Source organism: Bufo gargarizans, chromosome 10 (genome assembly GCF_014858855.1).
Source record: "Bufo gargarizans isolate SCDJY-AF-19 chromosome 10, ASM1485885v1, whole genome shotgun sequence".
NCBI classification, from domain to species: Eukaryota; Metazoa; Chordata; class Amphibia; order Anura; family Bufonidae; genus Bufo; species Bufo gargarizans.
Window position 1 is genome coordinate 76663565 of NC_058089.1, and position 18610 is coordinate 76682174.

The 18610-nt window shown below is 45.0% G+C and overlaps 1 protein-coding gene across 1 annotated transcript in view; it reads right to left on the reverse strand.

Annotated features, from left to right (window-relative positions):
- Positions 1-645: 645 nt before the first annotated feature.
- LTBP3 (latent transforming growth factor beta binding protein 3) overlaps positions 646-18610 on the reverse strand; it is a 176942-nt gene continuing 158977 nt past the window's right edge. The window contains exons 23-24 of the mRNA XM_044269983.1: positions 4149-4280; positions 646-2835 (exon numbers count right to left, since the gene is read on the reverse strand). Coding sequence (XP_044125918.1) covers positions 2681-2835; positions 4149-4280 — 287 coding nt within the window. The 3' untranslated portion in view covers positions 646-2680. The remainder of the gene's footprint in view (positions 2836-4148; positions 4281-18610) is intronic.

Below are 18610 nucleotides of genomic sequence, written 5' to 3' on the forward strand. Positions count from 1 at the left end.
AAAAAGCACAGGGTAAGCACATTCAAAAGAAGCACCATGGACCTGCACAAATTGGTGTGCAGTAAGGTACGGTCAAAAAGATAGGGTAAAGACTGAGGCTCTGGGAAGCTCTGACGAAGCCGTGAGGTGAAACGCGCGTCGAGGTCCCGCGCCCAGGGTCTGTCACTTCAACTGCCGCCATGTCCTCAGGTACGATCCGCATTAGTATGTGCTAGATTATGTGGGGTCCCCTGTATGTGTTCTCACCAGGTTCCATACATTCAGGCGTCCATCAATTGTATCTTTTGTCATTTTCTTACCATAATATGGGACTGACAGTGATGCCCACATTACTAGGGTATATTAGCTGAGACTCCAGGGTTCACCCAGTATCTGTGGTGCCGCGTGTACCATACCCTTATTGGGGTGACCACCATATCAGATATCCTCTGGGGTTCCCAGAGCCCCAGTCTTTACCCTATCTTTTTGACCGTACCTTACTGCACACCAATTTGTGCAGGTCCATGGTGCTTCTTTTGAATGTGCTTACCCTGTGCTTTTTCCGTGTACTGTATCACAACATCCCGTTGTTCTCCATCTTTTATATTTTATAATAAATGATATTTTTTGATACAATATTCCACTTGGTTGGTTTTTAGTGTTTATGCAAACTTGATTGGCATACAGTATTAAGGCGCATGCGGACGCCCGTGGAACATGGTCCGTGAGATACCAGTCTGGTATCTCACGGACCATGTTCCACGGACATCTGCATGAGGCTTTAGTATCCTAATCTGCGGTCTGCTGAAAGAAGGGTGAATACCTAGGCCACTTTCACACTTGTGTGTTTTGCATTGGTATTTGTAAGTTTGACCAGGAGTGGAACATAAACAGGATGGGGGACATTTATCAAGATTGGCGTTTTCCACGCTGGTCTTGATTCACCCTGCACCACCAGAGGATGTGCCAAATCTATGTAGAGGCGCACATCTCTTATAGATTTGGCATATACTTCTGCTGGCCATGCGACAGTCTAAAATCTCCAGCAGCCTCCTAGCTGCCATAGGTTTCTGTCTTTATTCACACCAGAACACTTGAGACCAGCACCACGCCCCCTTTTCTCGCCATTTTGAAAAAATGGTGTGAAGCGTGAAAAGTCACAGATTTTGTGACAAAATCTGCAACATTATTATGTCACAAAAGTGGCGTAAATAGAACAGTAGATGGCCCCCGAAAATAGTAAGATTTGCACCTTTTCTGTGCTTTTAATCTGCTCCTGGATTTGTCTTACAAATACTGATCCAAAATACTGACCAAAATATACCACGTGAAAAAGTCTTGAGTTACTATGTACAGAGAAAACATTACTGAAAGAATGAAACACACATTATGCTTTGGGGTTTTGTTGTAGCCAGGGGCACTAGAAATATTGTGCGGATAGAGTACAGAATAGATTATAATCAACATATATATAAAAAAAATGCTAAAAGAAAAAATACAGATTTTAATCAGATACAAAAAATGATTTCCTGAGCTGTGATTTCAGGTGTTACGAAGTACAGACAGCCACAATAACCAGATCTTGCAGATAATAAGTGTTTCTGCAATGATAACAAGTAATGGGGGCATTGTATTTTGTGCCATGCAAAGGTTAACATTTTTTTATTTTAAATAAAAGGGTTGTCCTTTTGTTATATCGATAACCTATCCTCATCAATATCACATTGGGGAAGGGGGCAATTCAAGACACTCCTGCTGGTCAGCAGTTTGAAGAGAATGCAGCGCTCATAGGAGCACTGCCTTCTGTTCATTGTTTACCTGCTCGTCGTCACAACCGCATCGGTGAGCAGGTGTAATTACAACAAAGCCACCCCATTCACCTCAGTGGGATGGTTCCTACCTGTTCACTTAAATAGGAAGGAGCCGTCCCATTGAAGTGAATGGGGATGGAGCAGTTGTGATTACACCTGCTCACCGCTGCGGTTGCGAGTGAAGAGAAGGCAATGCTTGTACCAGCACTGTTTTCTCTTCAAACAGCCGGACCTCCACCAATATGATATTGATGACCTATCCTGAGGATAGGTCATCATATAAAAAAAAAAAGCAGACAACCCCTTTAACTGAACATATCATTTGACAAGGGGTTCCTTGTTATTTGACAAGTCTTGAAAAGCTGAATTGGGGAAACAGATATGCCATTGCTGCATAGTATTTATCCATTCTCCCCCAGCTATTTATTGTAAGTGGACATCCACATTTGGTACACATACCTTCAAAGTGCATTTGCCATTGAAATGGGTTTATCTGAAAAAGCCTTTAAATAATGTAAATGTATATATACATTAGGATGTAAATGACAGAAAAACCCTAATCCCAAATCACCCCAAGCATCCAGATAGCATTTCTTCTGCCCCTGTATACAGCTATATACATATATATATATATATAGACACTCTTGTAATGGTCCCTACACAGGTGCCTGTACAAGAGGGGCGCTTATAGGTCCCCTTTTCATAAATATCCAGACAATATGAGTATGAATTTAATAAACTACTTAATTGCTAGACAAAGATTTACCACAAAGAACATGTTTCTCAATACTTTAATTCACATCACATCTCGTTTTCCATCATGGAGCTTTTGTGATGGCTCATCCGTACTGGTTGCATACCGGTAATGATCTAGCGACTGAGAGATCAGTCTATCTTTTCCTCTGTTGTGGCACACATATGTGAGGATGACGATAGCGCGTGTAACCTGCTTTACATTCACATCGGAATGACCCTCTTGTGTTAATACAACGGCTGTTTTTGCAGAGAGCTCCTCTTGGATTCTTTTGTCTGCATTCATCCAGATCTATCAAATGAAGCAAATTCAAAAAATGACATAAAACTGTGGGAAGGCTGAATTACTACAGTATAGCGCTTTTCATAATTATCACTTTCCACATTCTGGCCTTATCCATTAGTGTTGTTTTACTAAATGCAGCCATTCATACCATTTTAGCACAGGGTGTAAGCCCAAAGGGGGCTGTAAAAATCCATATGCATATAAGCTTCCCTCAGTTTCAGGAGGCAAACAAAATGTTATTCTTTAACACTAGAGGGAGCTCCAACACCCATAAAGATATAGAGTACTATAGAGTTAATCCACACAGTACTGTGGACTTGAAGTGGTTGGGGATCTGAGCACTGGGACCTCAATCGATCTCTAGAAGGAGGGAGAGGAGTGCTCTCTTAGTGCTCTCTCTCTCTCCTCATTGCATTAGATGGGAGTGTGACAGGCCCATAGATTTTCTATTGAGTTCATCTTTCTTTCTGTCCTGCAATGAGGAGAGAGAACGTGCTAAGCAGAGGTGGATTGGCCATAGACCTTACAGGGAAATTTCCCGGTGGGCTGATGCCCAGGGTGCTGCTGAGCCCTCCTCACGGCCGGCCAGTGGAAGTTTTTGGATAAGTATTTTGTGCTGCTGGCAGCAAAATTTTGTGCTGGCTCTGCCTTCCATCAATTTGGAGACTAGAAAACGGGGCCTTTTTTTGTATTTTTTCCAGGGCCACTTTAAAGGGGTTGTCCCACGAAAAATATTTTACAGTTTTCAAACCAGCACCTGGATCTGAATACTTTTGTAATTGCAGGTAATAAAAAATTTAGCATAGCTACTAAGTTATTCAACAAAATCTATCTGTATAGTGCAATTTAATTTCTAATTTATTTGACCTGCTCATTAAGAAGGCCGCCCATGCTCAGTTTCTTCTTTCAACTGCCTCCTGAGCTGTGATAGGAAGAGCTGAGACATGCCCCTTAGCTGCCACAGAAAAGACACGCCCCTTGAGCTGTCAGCCCAATATAAATCTAGCAGAGCAATGGATGTGGAGATCTGTGGACCTAGGTGAGATACAGGGCTGGTTCTAGCTTTCGTAGAAAGAGATTGTGATGCCTATATAATGTCTGATTTTCATCTTGTACATTATTCATGGTATAACCCCTTTAAGTTCCTAGTCTGCCCCTGGTGCTAAGCGAGCTCTTCCCTACCCTTGTTTGATTGATGGGGTTCCCAGCACCCAGATGCCAACTGATCTAAACGTACAGTGCTACTTTAAGTAGGAATAAGGACAATGAAACAGAAATGTGACTAACAACAAATACATTTACTTAAAGTTTTGACTCACCATTGCAGCGTGTTCTAGTTATGTCCAATTGGAAGCCACTCTGACACTCACATGAGACACCATGAGGACCTCTAACACAACGGCCATTGACACAATGACACTCCTCAGAGTGCTCTTCTGAGCTCTCACCATCTAGAAGGGGAGAAGGAAATTACGTGTTAGAAAACAACTAAGGATGGAATCAACCAGTGTTGTTATGCTGCATTATAGGAGCAGAACAACAAAACGAACGGAAGTGCTGAACCAGCACATAATTGAGCCAAATGGTGTTAGACGGATCCGTTTGGTGCTGCCCTATTTGTCCTGTATTATTGGCAGAATCTGCAACCGAGGCCCCTGATGAAGCCTCTGATAGCTGTAGGCTGTTCGGGCATGCTGGGAGTTGTAGTTTTGCAACAGCTGGAGGGCCGCAGGTTGAGCATGCCTGCTTTAAAATCACCACTGGAACTCGACAGGGATGTCCCCTCTCCCCCTTGCTTTTTGTTTTGACGGTGGAGTGCCTATTTCAAGCCCTCAGACAAGATGACAGAATTCAGGGGATACATCTCCAAGGGGTCCAACATCAACTAGCCGCCTTTGCAGATGAACTGTTGGTGATCATTACGAACTCTGACAATGTCTTCCCAGCGATTAAAGCAATATTTGACCATTTCGGACAGATGGCCAACTTTCTAATTAATCCCTCTAAATCACAGGTGTTAAACGTGACGTTAGACTTGCAAAAGCAAAAACAATTAGAGCTTCTTATCCCCTACAAGTGGTCAAGAACCTCCATGAAATTTCTGGGAGTTAACATCACTCTGGATCTTTCAAATCTATATAACGAAAATTAACAAAACATCAAAACTCTGTTGGTCTCATGGGAAATCTCTTTCACCTCATGGTTCGGTAGGCAGTCCTTGATTAAAACAATAATTCTACCTAAAGTACTTTACTATCTACAAGCTCTCCCTATCCCTCTTCCACAATCTTTCTTTACACAATTAAGGTCCATACTATCAGGGTTTCTATGGAGTAAAAAGAAACCTAGGCTTAAACATTCCTATACCATTTAGGGAAATGACGATGAGGCATGGGACTGCCGGACTTCTTCTTGTAATACAAATCCATACAGGGTATGAGATGCATGGAATGGCTTAGGCCAAATACTGATCGCTTATATATACTAGCGGAATCTTCCTTATCACAAATTCCCCTAAGAACTTTATTGCTCTTAGAAGGTAAAAATGTCTGGGTGGACATCTGCAATCCGCACACACGAAACACGATTAAGCTGTGGAAGTCCAGCCTGGGCCCTTTATTATTATCTACCCCTTCTGTCCTTTAATGCAAATTAGAGACATTCTTTGGGACTCGTCCCCACACCCTTACAGAAACAATTAAGAATATCACAATCCCAAAGGTGAGCACCTCCTATCTATAGCCGATTGGTGGGTGTAGCCGCTGTTTTCCATTTTTCACATTTTTCCTACTACACCCGTTTCAGCTGTTAGCTCCCTACAAATCGGCCATGGACATTTGGGAACACATAAAAGATAAATATAACAAAATCGATACATTTGTCTTTAATGTAGAAAGCAAATCAAAAATAGAACCTGAAGTTAAAATAGAGGAAGTCTTCAGGGAGCTGGACAAATTAGTCTAGCGCCTATTACGCAATAAATGGGAGATCAAATCCTTAACCCAGTTCCTGGAAAAAGCAATTAGATAGATCTTTCTGAGGAGAACTTTGATAGAGAATGGAATTCCTTCTTGGGAACCCAGTCTGAGGTATTGATAAAAATGATTATAAAAAGGAGAACCCAGATTGCTGAAGAATTAACGCTAAAGATTGAGAATCTCAAGAAGGAAGTAGATTCTTTCCCAAACACAGAAAATGTAGGTGGCGTGCAAGAATATGCAAAAATCTAGACACAACAGAAAAAGAAATAATGCACAAAAAAAATCAAAAAAACTATATAATTTAAATAAAAAAAGCATGTGAGTTAGTAGCGCACACAATGGAAATGTTGCAAGCACAGGGAAGACACAGGGAAATAGAACACATATAGGACAACACAATACTATCACTTCAAATAGATATAAGGCACTAGAATCACCACATTTTTTAGATTACACTACGCCTCATCACAAAACAAGGACGAAACGAGCACACACTCCAAATCTATCACCAGAAACAGCAAGGGATCACATATACAGGAAACCAACGTATCAACACGACTACAATCTGAGGGAACGTCCATTAGGACACACACACAACAAGACGAGGTATCCTACACAGGGACACGAATCCCAACAAGGAGATACACGGGTCGTTATCACTCACCTCAGTGGACACATTGCAATGACGAAAGACACGAAGGGGTCGACACTCAAATAAGGGAAAACAAGACAACCCAATACATACAGCGACGAACATAGTGAACATTAGTGGCAAAATATTAACTGACACTCAAACGAGACTCCTGAATAAGGGCCTCAAATTTGCTCCCACCAATGTACTTGACAAGTTTTCAACATATATAGGGGTGGAAAAGTTTGTGAGACACCTGTGTTTAAAGAAATATTTTTAAGAAACCCTATAGTGAAAAATAATAATCAAGCAGAGGGCTCAGACAGATATGCACATACAAGTTTGAAGGGAAAATAAAAAAAATACCCAATACAAGAAATAAGTGAGGATATAGCAACATTTAGGAAAAATGTTGAAAGGGACTTAAGACATGTTAAAAGTCGAAGAATCAACAATAATGTTACAAGAGAAGAAATCAAGGCAATTCAACAATTGCAGACAAATGAAGAAATCACCATCAGACCAGCTGATAAAGGCGGTGCGGTGGTGATATTAAATACAGAGATGTATCTACAAGAATGTAGGAGACAACTCAATGATGGAGCAACATATGAAAGATTAAAAGGAGATCCAACAGAGAAGTTCTTTGACCAATTAAAGGACTACTGTAGTTAGGGGGTGGATGCGGGATATTTACTAGAACAGGAAGCTAGGTTTATAATTGAAACCGAAAAAAGGATACCCATGTTCTATTGTGTCCCCAAGATCCACAAAAATTTGGAGTCCCCACCGGGGCGACCAATAGTGCCCGGAATCAATTCTATTTCATGTAATTTGTCGCAATACATCGACTAATGGTTGCAACCGTATGTGAAAATGACTTCTTCATACATCCGGGACACTACCGATGTTGTAAAGATACTTGAGGAGATGGAGTGGAAAGATGGATGGATCTTGGGGACACTGGACGTGGGATCATTATATATGGTTATTAACCATGATGCTCTAGATAAACAACTGTCCATGAATAGCAATATACATGGTGATCAATTGTTATATCTATTGAAGGGAGTTCACTATATTCTCTCACATAATTACTTTGCGTTTAAGCGGGAATTTTATCTGCAGCGAACGGGTACTGCTATGGGCACCAGATTCGCCCCCAGATATGCAAATCTGTTTCTGGCACAGTGGGAAGTGGAAGCCATCCAACCCAGGCTGGAGGCGGGTCTGGTGCTATGGCGTCGATTTATCGACGACGTTTTGTTCATCTGGCAGGATACAAGAGAGGAGCTGGACAGCTTCCTAAAGCAGATTAATGAAAATGATAAGAATTTGGTATTTTCCCCCATTGTAAGCCTAAAGGAAGTAGAATTCTTAGATCTGGATATGAAAATAGATGGAAACAAATTAACTTGCAGTACTCATTTTAAACCAGTCTCCAAAAACTGCTTTATTAGATTCTCAAGTTGCCACCTACCACGGTGGCTTATTAATGTACCTACAAGTCAGTTCAGAAGATTAAAGCGAAATTGTACAGTAGAACTGAAATTTGAGCAGGAAGCTGAGCTCTTAAAGAACCGACTGGTAGAGAGGGAATATCCACAGAAAGTTATAGGTCCATTGAAAAAGTGAGGAAGATGTAGAGGAAAGATTTCTTCCTGAAGAAAAAGGCCCCTATAGATGAAGAGCCCCCCCAAACTTATTCTACCTTTTAATTCCCAGTACCGTACAGTAGAGAAAATCATAAGACATTGGAATCACCTATTAAAGGATAAGATCAAAGGGACTTACCTCCGCGATACCCCAAACATTGTGTACACCAAAGCAACAAATTTAGAAGGGAAAGTGGCACCAACAGCGAAGAACACCATAACGAAAGCAGGAGGAAATTGGCTATCTACAAAAGGATTTTTTAGATGTGGGAGGTGTGCCAATTGTAAAATCACTAAGTTCCCCAAGAAGAGGGAAAAGGTACAGTCCACTACCAATTCGTTCACTCTTAGTATCAGGGATTGCCTCACCTGTGACACAATGGATGTGATATACCTGCTCCAATGGGGGTGTAACAAGCAATATATAGGAAGAACCAAGAGAACTCTCAAAAAAAGAGTATCGGAACATATAGCTAACATTAAAAAGGGCTATGAGGCACACTCACTCTCGAAACATTTCAAACTGGTACATGGGTGTGACCCCTCAGGATTAATGTTCACAGCTATTGAGAAAGTAAAGAGACCGTGGAGGGGGGGCAACATGTTGCACACATGTCCAGACAGGAGTCAAGACGCATTTTTGAGTTTGAGACCATGATACCGGGGGGGGGGGGGGTTTGAATGCCGAGTTGGAGCTATTTGGTTTCCTGTGAAGCGGGGGGAGACCTGTTGGGGATGGGACATCGGAGTCTGGCCGTGTTACCGACACTCTGATCTCCTCTCCCTACATGTCTCCCTCTGCTCTTCATCCTCTTCACATTGGATGCCATCCCACTCGACAATCAAGTGCACTCCCTTGCTCATTCACCATCATACTAAAATGCTTAATAAATAATTAAAAACCCTAAAAATATGTTATTTTAAGAGACACATATATTTTCCTGACAGGAATATATTGGCAAAAGTCTCAGCTTTTAATATCTGCATTTATGACTAGCCAGTATAGTCAGTGACATATCCGTTTGGTGCATTTTTTCTGTGATTTATATGATTATATTTTTATCCGCACAATGCTCCGTTTTGTGTAGGATGCCTTTGTGGTGCATGTGGACCGCGCCGACATCCTCCACCGTATGCATTTTTTTGCTGGGGATAGTCGTTTGCTGCGGTCCACATGCGGTGGGGCTGCTCCCCCAATGAAAAACACGCTACAGTGTTAGGGCTCTTTCACACTTGCGTTCTTTTCTTCCGGCATAGAGTTCCGTCGTCGGGGCTCTATGCCGGAAGAATCCTGATCAGTTTTATCCTAATGCATTCTGAATGGAGTGAAATCCGTTCAGGATGCATCAGGATGTCTTCAGTTCCGGAACGGACCGTTTTTTGGCTGGAGAAAATACCGCAGCATGCTGCGCTTTTTGCTCCGGCCAAAAATCCTGAAGACTTGCCGCAAGGCCGGATCCGGAATTAATGCCCATTGAAAGGCATTGATCCGGATCCGGCCTTAAGCTAAACGTCGTTTCGGCGCATTGCCGGATGCGACGTTTAGCTTTTTCTCAATGGTTACCATGGCTGCCAGGACGCTAAAGTCCTGGCAGTCATGGTAAAGTGTAGCGGGGGAGCAGTATACTTACCGTCCATGCGGCTCCCGGGGCGCTCCAGAGTGACGTCAGGGCGCCCCAAGCGCATGGATCACGTGATCGCATCGCACGTCATCCATGCGCATGGGGCGCTCTGACGTCACTCTGGAGCGCCCCGGGAGCCGCACGGACGGTAAGTATACTGCTCCCCCGCTCCCCACTACTACTATGGCAACCAGGACTTTAATAGCGTCCTGCTGCCATAGTAACACTGAACGCATTTTGAAGACGGATCCGCCTTCAAATGCTTTCAGTACACCTGCGTTTTTCCGGATCCGGCGTGTAATTCCGGCAAGTGGAGTACACGCCGGATCCGGACAACGCAAGTGTGAAAGAGGCCTTAGGGGTCTAGCAGCTCCCCCAGATTTGCCACTATTTCTGTGTTTTTGTCTTATTTTATATGTAGTGTATGTGCCTTTACCTGGCATTCAAACACTCTTTTGCACCTGGTAACCTCCATCACATGGTCTGATATGGGTGTGGCTTACAGTCTTGCTTTGTTCACATTGCATTAGTTGTCCTGCTATGCGGTTGTGTGCAAGCTTGGCTGTGAGCTGGATTACATCACCTTCAGACCTTGTTCACACCATAGGTAGCTTAGTGGTAGGACCCCTTGCCATGCTGAGTGACCGTGATGTGGTGCATGATGGGCTCCGATATTTTCCTGACAGGAATATATTGGCAAAAGTCTCAGCTTTTAATATCTGCATTTATGACTAGCCAGTATAGTCAGTGGCATATCCGTTTGGTGCATTTTTTCTGTGATTTATACCATTTTAGGTTTGCAGAGGTTTTGAGGTGCCAGAACATTATAAACACAACCAAAGGGCCCCATTTTGCAAAGTACACCTCACAAATAATTATTTTGGTGTAGTGAGCATTTTGACCCCACATGTGTTCCACAGAATTTATTACTTGGGCCTAGAATTAGCATGTTAACAATAATTTGTAGTGTTAACTCAAAATGTTTCAGTTTTGCAAGTAACTTAACAGGAGAAAAAGCAACCAAAAAATTGTTAGGTCATTTCTCCCAAGTATGGCAATACCCCATATGTGGTCATAAACTGCAGTTTGGGGAAACAGCAACGCTCAGAAGGGAAGAAGCAGCATCTGGATTTTGTAACATGGAATTTGCTGAAATGGTTTTTAAGAGCCATAACATTTTTATTTTTTGTTGACTGAGCTGTGTGAGGGCAGGGTCAGGCAAGTTGTCGTTTTTATTGGTACAATTTTTAGTGACATTTGGCTTTTTGATCTTTTTTACTTCATTTTTCTGCAAAAATTGCAATTCTGTCTATTTTTGATTTTTTATGGGGAACTTATGATATAAAATAAAAAAACTGAAGTGGTGTACTGAATATACGCCTATATACACAATCAAAATTAAATAATGTGGGAATAGGCGCTAAAACAAAATAATAATAATTTTATTATATGTTCGGTTAAAATAAGGGGTGTCACCTGTCAGTATAGTGGTCAGCAACTGACTAATACTACGTATGTGAAAATGAAATAATGTCTCCAAACAGTACAACCATCTGGAGCACTACATCTGTCTCACAGACTAAACCCACCAACACATAAGGGGGCTCAATACTCCACAGGGTCCAGGGTGTGTGACCCAGAGTGGAGACTACTATCCAGGGGATGTCTGGTGCCGGGAAAAACACCAAACAACACTCCTAACAGTGAGAGTCAGCGCGCAGACTCTCACTGAACTAAGATAGTCACGGTGCAGGACTATGGCAGAGTATAAGCCGTCACTCCGAGGATAGTATACGGAGCAAGGATTACCCTGACATATCCCTAATGGCAGCAGCTCAACGTGTTTCTATGCATTAGGAATGCATTTTGTCAGGAGCTATGTGCACCATATGTGAATGGAGCCCAAAGCCTCTGCTGTGATATTAGACCAAGGCAGTGGACGGACAAGTACCAGTAGAATAACCTGCCTATCACCGGATTCCTCTAGTGTGAGGTACGGTGTTATAACTAACAGACTACTGTCCTGCCTGAGCTAACAACCTCTAGGTTGAGGCGTAGCGTGCTAGTGTGCATACAGATCGGCACTGTAATGGCCGCACAGCGGCCCGCAGAACGCCAAAATTTACAGGGTGAAACCCCGCCCTGCTAGACACGCCTCCGCCTCACAGCCAATCCGGCCAGGAGGCTCGGTCCAAGGTAAACCAATGGCTTAACAGGAGGAGGAACTCAATGGGTCTCAGGGGAAGCGCAGAAGCGCCGCATTTAGATATAAGGGAATTCAAAAGGCGGCTTCATATACTGTCACCGCAGCATGGAAACCTATTCATTGGTATACAGTGGGGTACAGTCTAGTCATCATATAAAGGGAACAAATGAGATCGCATCATTGAGGCCGGATGGTTTGATGGTATTAATACCATCAAACCATCCGGCCTCAATGATGCGATCTCATTTGTTCCCTTTATATGATGACTAGACTGGTTCATCCTTTGCATTGTGTCGTATTCATCTACTAATGCATGTGAATATATGCGCCTGCTCGTTCATTTATATCCCTCTATTGTGATCTTACCCCACTGTATACCAATGAATAGGTTTCCATGCTGCGGTGACAGTATATGAAGCCGCCTTTTGAATTCCCTTATATCTAAATGCGGCGCTTCTGCGCTTCCCCTGAGACCCATTGAGTTCCTCCTCCTGTTCAGCCATTGGTTTACCTTGGACCGAGCCTCCTGGCCGGATTGGCTGTGAGGCGGAGGCGTGTCTAGCAGGGCGGGGTTTCACCCTGTAAATTCCGGCGTTCTGCGGGCCGCTGTGCGGCCATTACAGTGCCGATCTGTATGCACACTAGCACGCTACGCCTCAACCTAGAGGTTGTTAGCTCAGGCAGGACAGTAATCTGTTAGTTATAACACCGTACCTCACACTAGAGGAATCCGGTGATAGGCAGGTTATTCTACTGGTACTTGTCCGTCCACTGCCTCGGTCTAATATCACAGCAGAGGCTTTGGGCTCCATTCACATATGGTGCACATAGCTCCTGACGAAATGCATTCCTAATGCATAGAAACGCGTTGAGCTGCTGCCATTAGGGATATGTCAGGGTAATCCTTGCTCCGTATACTATCCTCGGAGTGACGGCTTATACTCTGCCATAGTCCTGCACCGTGACTATCTTAGTTCAGTGAGAGTCTGCGCGCTGACTCTCACTGTTAGGAGTGTTGTTTGGTGTTTTTCCCGGCACCAGACATCCCCTGGATAGTAGTCTCCACTCTGGGTCACACACCCTGGACCCTGTGGAGTATTGAGCCCCCTTATGTGTTGGTGGGTTTAGTCTGTGAGACGGATGTAGTGCTCCAGATGGTTGTACTGTTTGGAGACATTATTTCATTTTCACATACGTAGTATTAGTCAGTCGCTGACCACTATACTGACAGGTGACGCCCCTTATTTTAACCGAACATATAATAAAATTATTATTATTTTGTTTTAGCGCCTATTCCCACATTATTCGGAACTTATGATATAACTTTATTTTGTGGGTCAATACGATTATAGTGGCACAAAACTTATGTCATTTTTCAAGTTTTATTACTTTTTCATCGTAAAATCACTTTTTATTAAAAATATATTTTTCTTTGCATCGTCACATCTAAGACTCATAACTTTTATTTTTCCTTCAATGTAGCTGTGTGAGGGCTTGTTTTTTTGCGGGACATGGTTTAGTTGGTATTGGTACCATTTTGGGGTACATTTGACTTTTTGATTTCTTCTTATACAATTTTTTAGGGAATTGAGGGGACAAAAACAGCATTCTGTTATTTTTTTTATTTTTTTTACAGCTTTCATCATGTGGGATAAATAACATGATCTTTTTATAGATCACGTCATTACGGATCCGGTGATACCAATTATGTTTAGTTTATTTTTTCATTTTTAACCAATTATAAAGAACCCTTTTTTTTGAATTTTTACTTTATTTTTTACTTTTTTGTTGTTGTTTTTAAGTTCCAATTAAATATTGATCGCTGGTAAAATACACTCATCTTTTGCAGTGTGCTGTACTGTCAGTTTTACATTGACAATTGGCCTGATTAGATCTGGTAGGGCCTGGCATCCATCGGGACCCTGCAACTGCATCGCCAGGGTCCGATGTGAGAGGGGGAGATCGCTCCCTCTGTAAACCTCTTAGATAGAAAGAGGACTATGTTACTCCAGGTTTCTGAACTGTTGAAGGTATTGCAATTAAACTGAATGAGCCTGTAAAGCCAATACATTTTTCTCATATGTTATTGCGTCCCTGCTTACTTGGCATTACGTATAAACCATAACTCCTACTTGGCGGTACAAATAATGACACCCTAAAGCGCGAGAAGAAGTCTGGAATCCAAATGCCTAAAAATGCCCTCCTAAAAGGTACTCATTGGAATTTGGGCCCCTTGTCATTTACAGAGATATTTCTCCACACAGGATGTGTATGTGTGAAAAGATACCCCAAAACATATTGCCCTACTTCTCCTGAGTACGGCGATACCAAATGTGTGACACTTTTTTGCAGCCTAGGTGCACAAAAGGACCCAAATTCCAATGAGTACCTTTTAGGAGGGCATTTTTAGACATTTGGATTCCAGACTTCTTCTCACGCTTTAGGGCGCCTAAAATGCCAGGGCAGTATAAATACCCCACATGTGACCCCATTTTGGAAAGAAGACACCCCAAGGTATTCCGTGAGGGGCATGGCAAGTTCATAGAAGATTTATTTTTTTGGCACAAGTTAGCGGAAAATTGGGTCATTTGTGGGGTGTTTGTACTGCCCTGGCATTTGAGGGTCTCCAAAATCATTGCATGTATGGCCAGCATTAGGAGTTTCTGCTATTCTCTTTATATTGAGCATACGGGTAATGAGATTTTTTTTTTCGTTCACCCTCTGGGCTGAAAGAAAAAATGAATGGCACAGAGTTTTTCATTCACGTCGATCAATGTGGATGTAAAAATCTCTGCCCAAAAATGTGCAAAAAAAAAAAAAGAGGGGAAAGGTGTCTGCCAGGACATAGAAGCTCCGCCCAACATCAAAACCCACTTCAGCTCGTATGCCCTGGCAAACCCGATTTCTCCATTCACATCAATCGATGTGGATGAATAAATCATTGCCAGAATTTTTTTTTATACAAAGTGGCAGCAACGCAATAAATTTATTAACTTTATAGAACATTTGAAACAGAACATTAACTTTTTTGCTTACCTGTTTTTTGTTTTTATTTACCTTTAGAGGACAAACCTCTCCTTCCCCATGTGACAATGTGCAAAGTTCAAATCGCCCAGAGATGTGGCGAAGTACATTATGCACTTTGTCCCAGGTGAAAGGAGAGGTTTGTAGCAGCTCTTTGTGAAAGGGCCCTAAGACCCCTGTGTGCCTGTCCTGTGTCACGCGATCCCTACAATAATAGTGTACCTGTGTGTGGTACTTGCAGAAACACTCCCCTATGCATAGGGCAGGCTGGTCAGGACAGTCAGGACAAAAAACAGTGGTGTCACGCATGGGCGTAGGGATCACCATAGCAGCCATAGCAATGGCTATGGGGCCCTACGCCACTGGGGGCCCGGGCTGCTGGCTGAGGATTTTTTATTTTTTTAAATTCATGTGGCGTAGCTACAGGGGTTGCAGGCCCCTCCAGGACAGACAGAGAAAGCGCTATCTGCAGGTCCTGCAGGCTGTGGGCGGTGCGAAAGGGGTTGGCTGGAGGCAGAGAGGCGTACCTGCAGTGAGGAGAGGGAATGGTCCCGCTCCCAGTCTGGGCGGCAGTCCTACTGGCTAGAAGTGGAGGACATGGAGCGTACAGCAAAGCTGCGTGCTGCTGGGCCTGGCAGCACTGCTGGAGTGTGGGCGTGCAGACGTTCAAGTGGCTGTCTGGTGAGGGCTGGCTAGCTCTGGAGTCTTGGACCATTATATCTGGGGAGGAGGGTGGAGCAGCACCCTGGAGGTCTGGACCAGTACATTAAAGGAGAAGGGGGAGCAGGACCCAGAAGGTCTGGACCAGTACATTTAGGGAGAAGGAGGGAGCAGGACCCTGGAGGTCTGGTCTGGACCATTATATAGGGGGGAACAGGACACTGGAGGTCTGGACCATTATATCTGGGGAGGAGGGGGAGCAGGACCCTGGAGGTCTGGACCATTATATTTAGGAGGGAGCAGGACCCTGGAGGTCTGGACCATTATATTGAGGGGGGAGCAGGACTCTGGAGGTCTGGACCATTATTTCTCAGGAGGAGGGGGGAGCAGGACCCTGGAGGTCTGGAACATTATATAGGAGGGAACAGGACACTGGAGGTCTGGACCATTCTATTTAGTGTCAAGGAACCATGAACCAGACGTACAACAAGAGATAGTGAAAATGAGAAGGCTTTATTGAAAGTCAAGCCGTAAGGCAAAAGTCCAAGCGGATGGCTAAACCGAAGCAGGGTCTTGCGAAGCCAGAAGTCGGGAACCAGAAGGGTAGTCAGACGAAGCCTGGATCAGGAACCAGCAGGGTAGTCAGACGAGGCCTGGATCAGGAACCAGCAGGGTAGTCAGACGAAGCCAGGATCAGGAACCAGAAGGGTAGTCAGACGAAGCCAGGATCAGGAACCAGAAGCAGCAGCAGTCTTAGAAGCATGTGAACACAGGAGGACCAAGCAGGGAACTGAAGCCACAGACCTCCTATATATATGAGCTGGGCATCCAGCTCCTCCCAGTGGGAAGGAGAAGCCGCAGGGTGGGAGGCTACAAGAAACCCAGAAACCAAGATGGCCGCCAGCACATGTCAAACGAAGGAGGACAGCAAGAAGGTAAGACCATGACAGTACCTCCCCCTCAAGGGCCCCTCCTCCGCGGAGTAAAGAACGGTTTCTGAGGGAAGCGTGCGTGATAGGCTCGGAGCAAGGCAGGAGCATGGACATCTGCGGAGGGAACCCAGGAACGCTCCTCTGGACCATAACCACGCCAATGGACCAAAAACTGCACCCGACCGCGGACCAGGCGTGAGTCCAGGATATTGCTCACCTCATACTCCTCACGATTGGCCACTTGGACCGGACGAGGCCGAGGAACCGAGGAAGTGAAACGATTACACACCAGTGGCTTCAACAGGGAGACATGAAACACGTTGGAGATCCGCATGCCAGGAGGAAGCGCGAGGGCATAGGCTACCGGGTTTACCCTGTGAAGCACTCGGAAGGGACCAACAAAGCGAGGCGCCAACTTGGGAGTGGGCACTCGAAGGTTGAGGTTGCGGGTGGACAACCATACGCGGTCTCCGACCTGGTAGGAAGGAGCGGGCGCTCGTCTGCGATCAGCCTGGAGTCTCTGGCGCTGCGCAGAGACCTCAAGGGACCTCTGGATCTGTACCCAAGAAGCACGTAGGACGGAAAGGTGATCCTCCACAGCCGGAATATCCTGGGGAGAGAATACCTCCGGTAACACGGCAGGTTGGAACCCATAATTGGCCATGAAGGGAGACGTCCCAGAGGAAGAGTTCACCGCCGTGTTCCTGGCAAACTCAGCCCAAGGCAGGAGGTCAACCCAATTGTCTTGGTGATCGGAGACATAGCAACGAAGGAATTGCTCCAAGGCCTGATTGGATCGTTCTGCGGCCCCATTGGACTGAGGGTGGTAGGCCGAGGAGAAAGAGAGATGAATCCCCAACTGGGAGCAAAAGGCGCGCCAGAACCTGGACACAAACTGACTCCCCCGATCCGACACAATCTCCTTGGGCAAACCGTGCAACCGGAAGACCTCCCTGGCAAAAATCGAGGCCAACTCTTGTGCAGAGGGTAACTTCTTGAGAGGAACACAGTGGCACATTTTGGAAAACCGATCCACAATCATGAGAATGACCGTATGGCCTCGGGATGCAGGGAGGTCCACAATGAAATCCATCCCCAGGTGTGACCATGGACGCTCCCCGGTGGCTATGGGTTGCAAAAGGCCCAACGGAAGGTGCCGAGGGGACTTACTCTGGGCACAAACGGAGCATGCCGCTACATATGCGGCGATGTCGGAACGTAAAGAAGGCCACCAGAAAAGTAGTGAAACAGCCCAGGACAGCTGATTCTTTCCAGGATGCCCCGCGGCCTTGGAGTTATGGTAGGTTCGCAACAACCGAGTGCGCAACTCCTCAGGCACAAAACATCTGCCGTTGGGTCTCCCAGAGGGAGCACCAGATTGAGCCGCCAAAATCTGCTCACCCAGGGGAGAGGTCAGGCTGGTGCGAATAGCGGCCAGGATCTGATTCGGAGGTATGACCGAAGTCGGAATCGACTCCTCCCCGGACAGCTCGGAGTACTGCCGTGATAAGGCATCCGCTCTGATGTTCTTGGAACCGGGTAGGTAGGAGACCACGTAATTAAAACGTGACAAGAACAGAGCCCATCTGGCCTGACGTGGTGTCAATCTCTTGGCCTCAGAGAGGTAGGTCAGATTCTTGTGGTCCGTCAGGATGAGAACCGGAACCACCGAGCCCTCGAGCAAGTGCCTCCATTCTTTAAGGGCCTGCACGATGGCCAATAACTCCCTGTCACCAATCTGATAGTTGCACTCCGCGGAAGACAGTTTCCGGGAGTAAAACCCACAAGGAAGCAGAGGACCCTCTGGTGTTCTACGCTGAGACAGGAGGGCGCCTACTCCCGTCTCAGATGCGTCCACCTCGAGAACAAAAGGCAACCCAGGGTTGGGATGCGACAGAATCGGAGCCGACACAAAGGCGGACTTTAGAGCCTCAAAAGCTCGGATGGCCTCGAGCGGCCAGACCTGGGGATTACTGCCCTTCCTGGTCAGATCCGTGAGAGGCTTGGCTAGCATGGAAAAGTCCCTGATGAACTTCCGATAATAATTGGCGAAGCCCAAAAAGCGCTGCA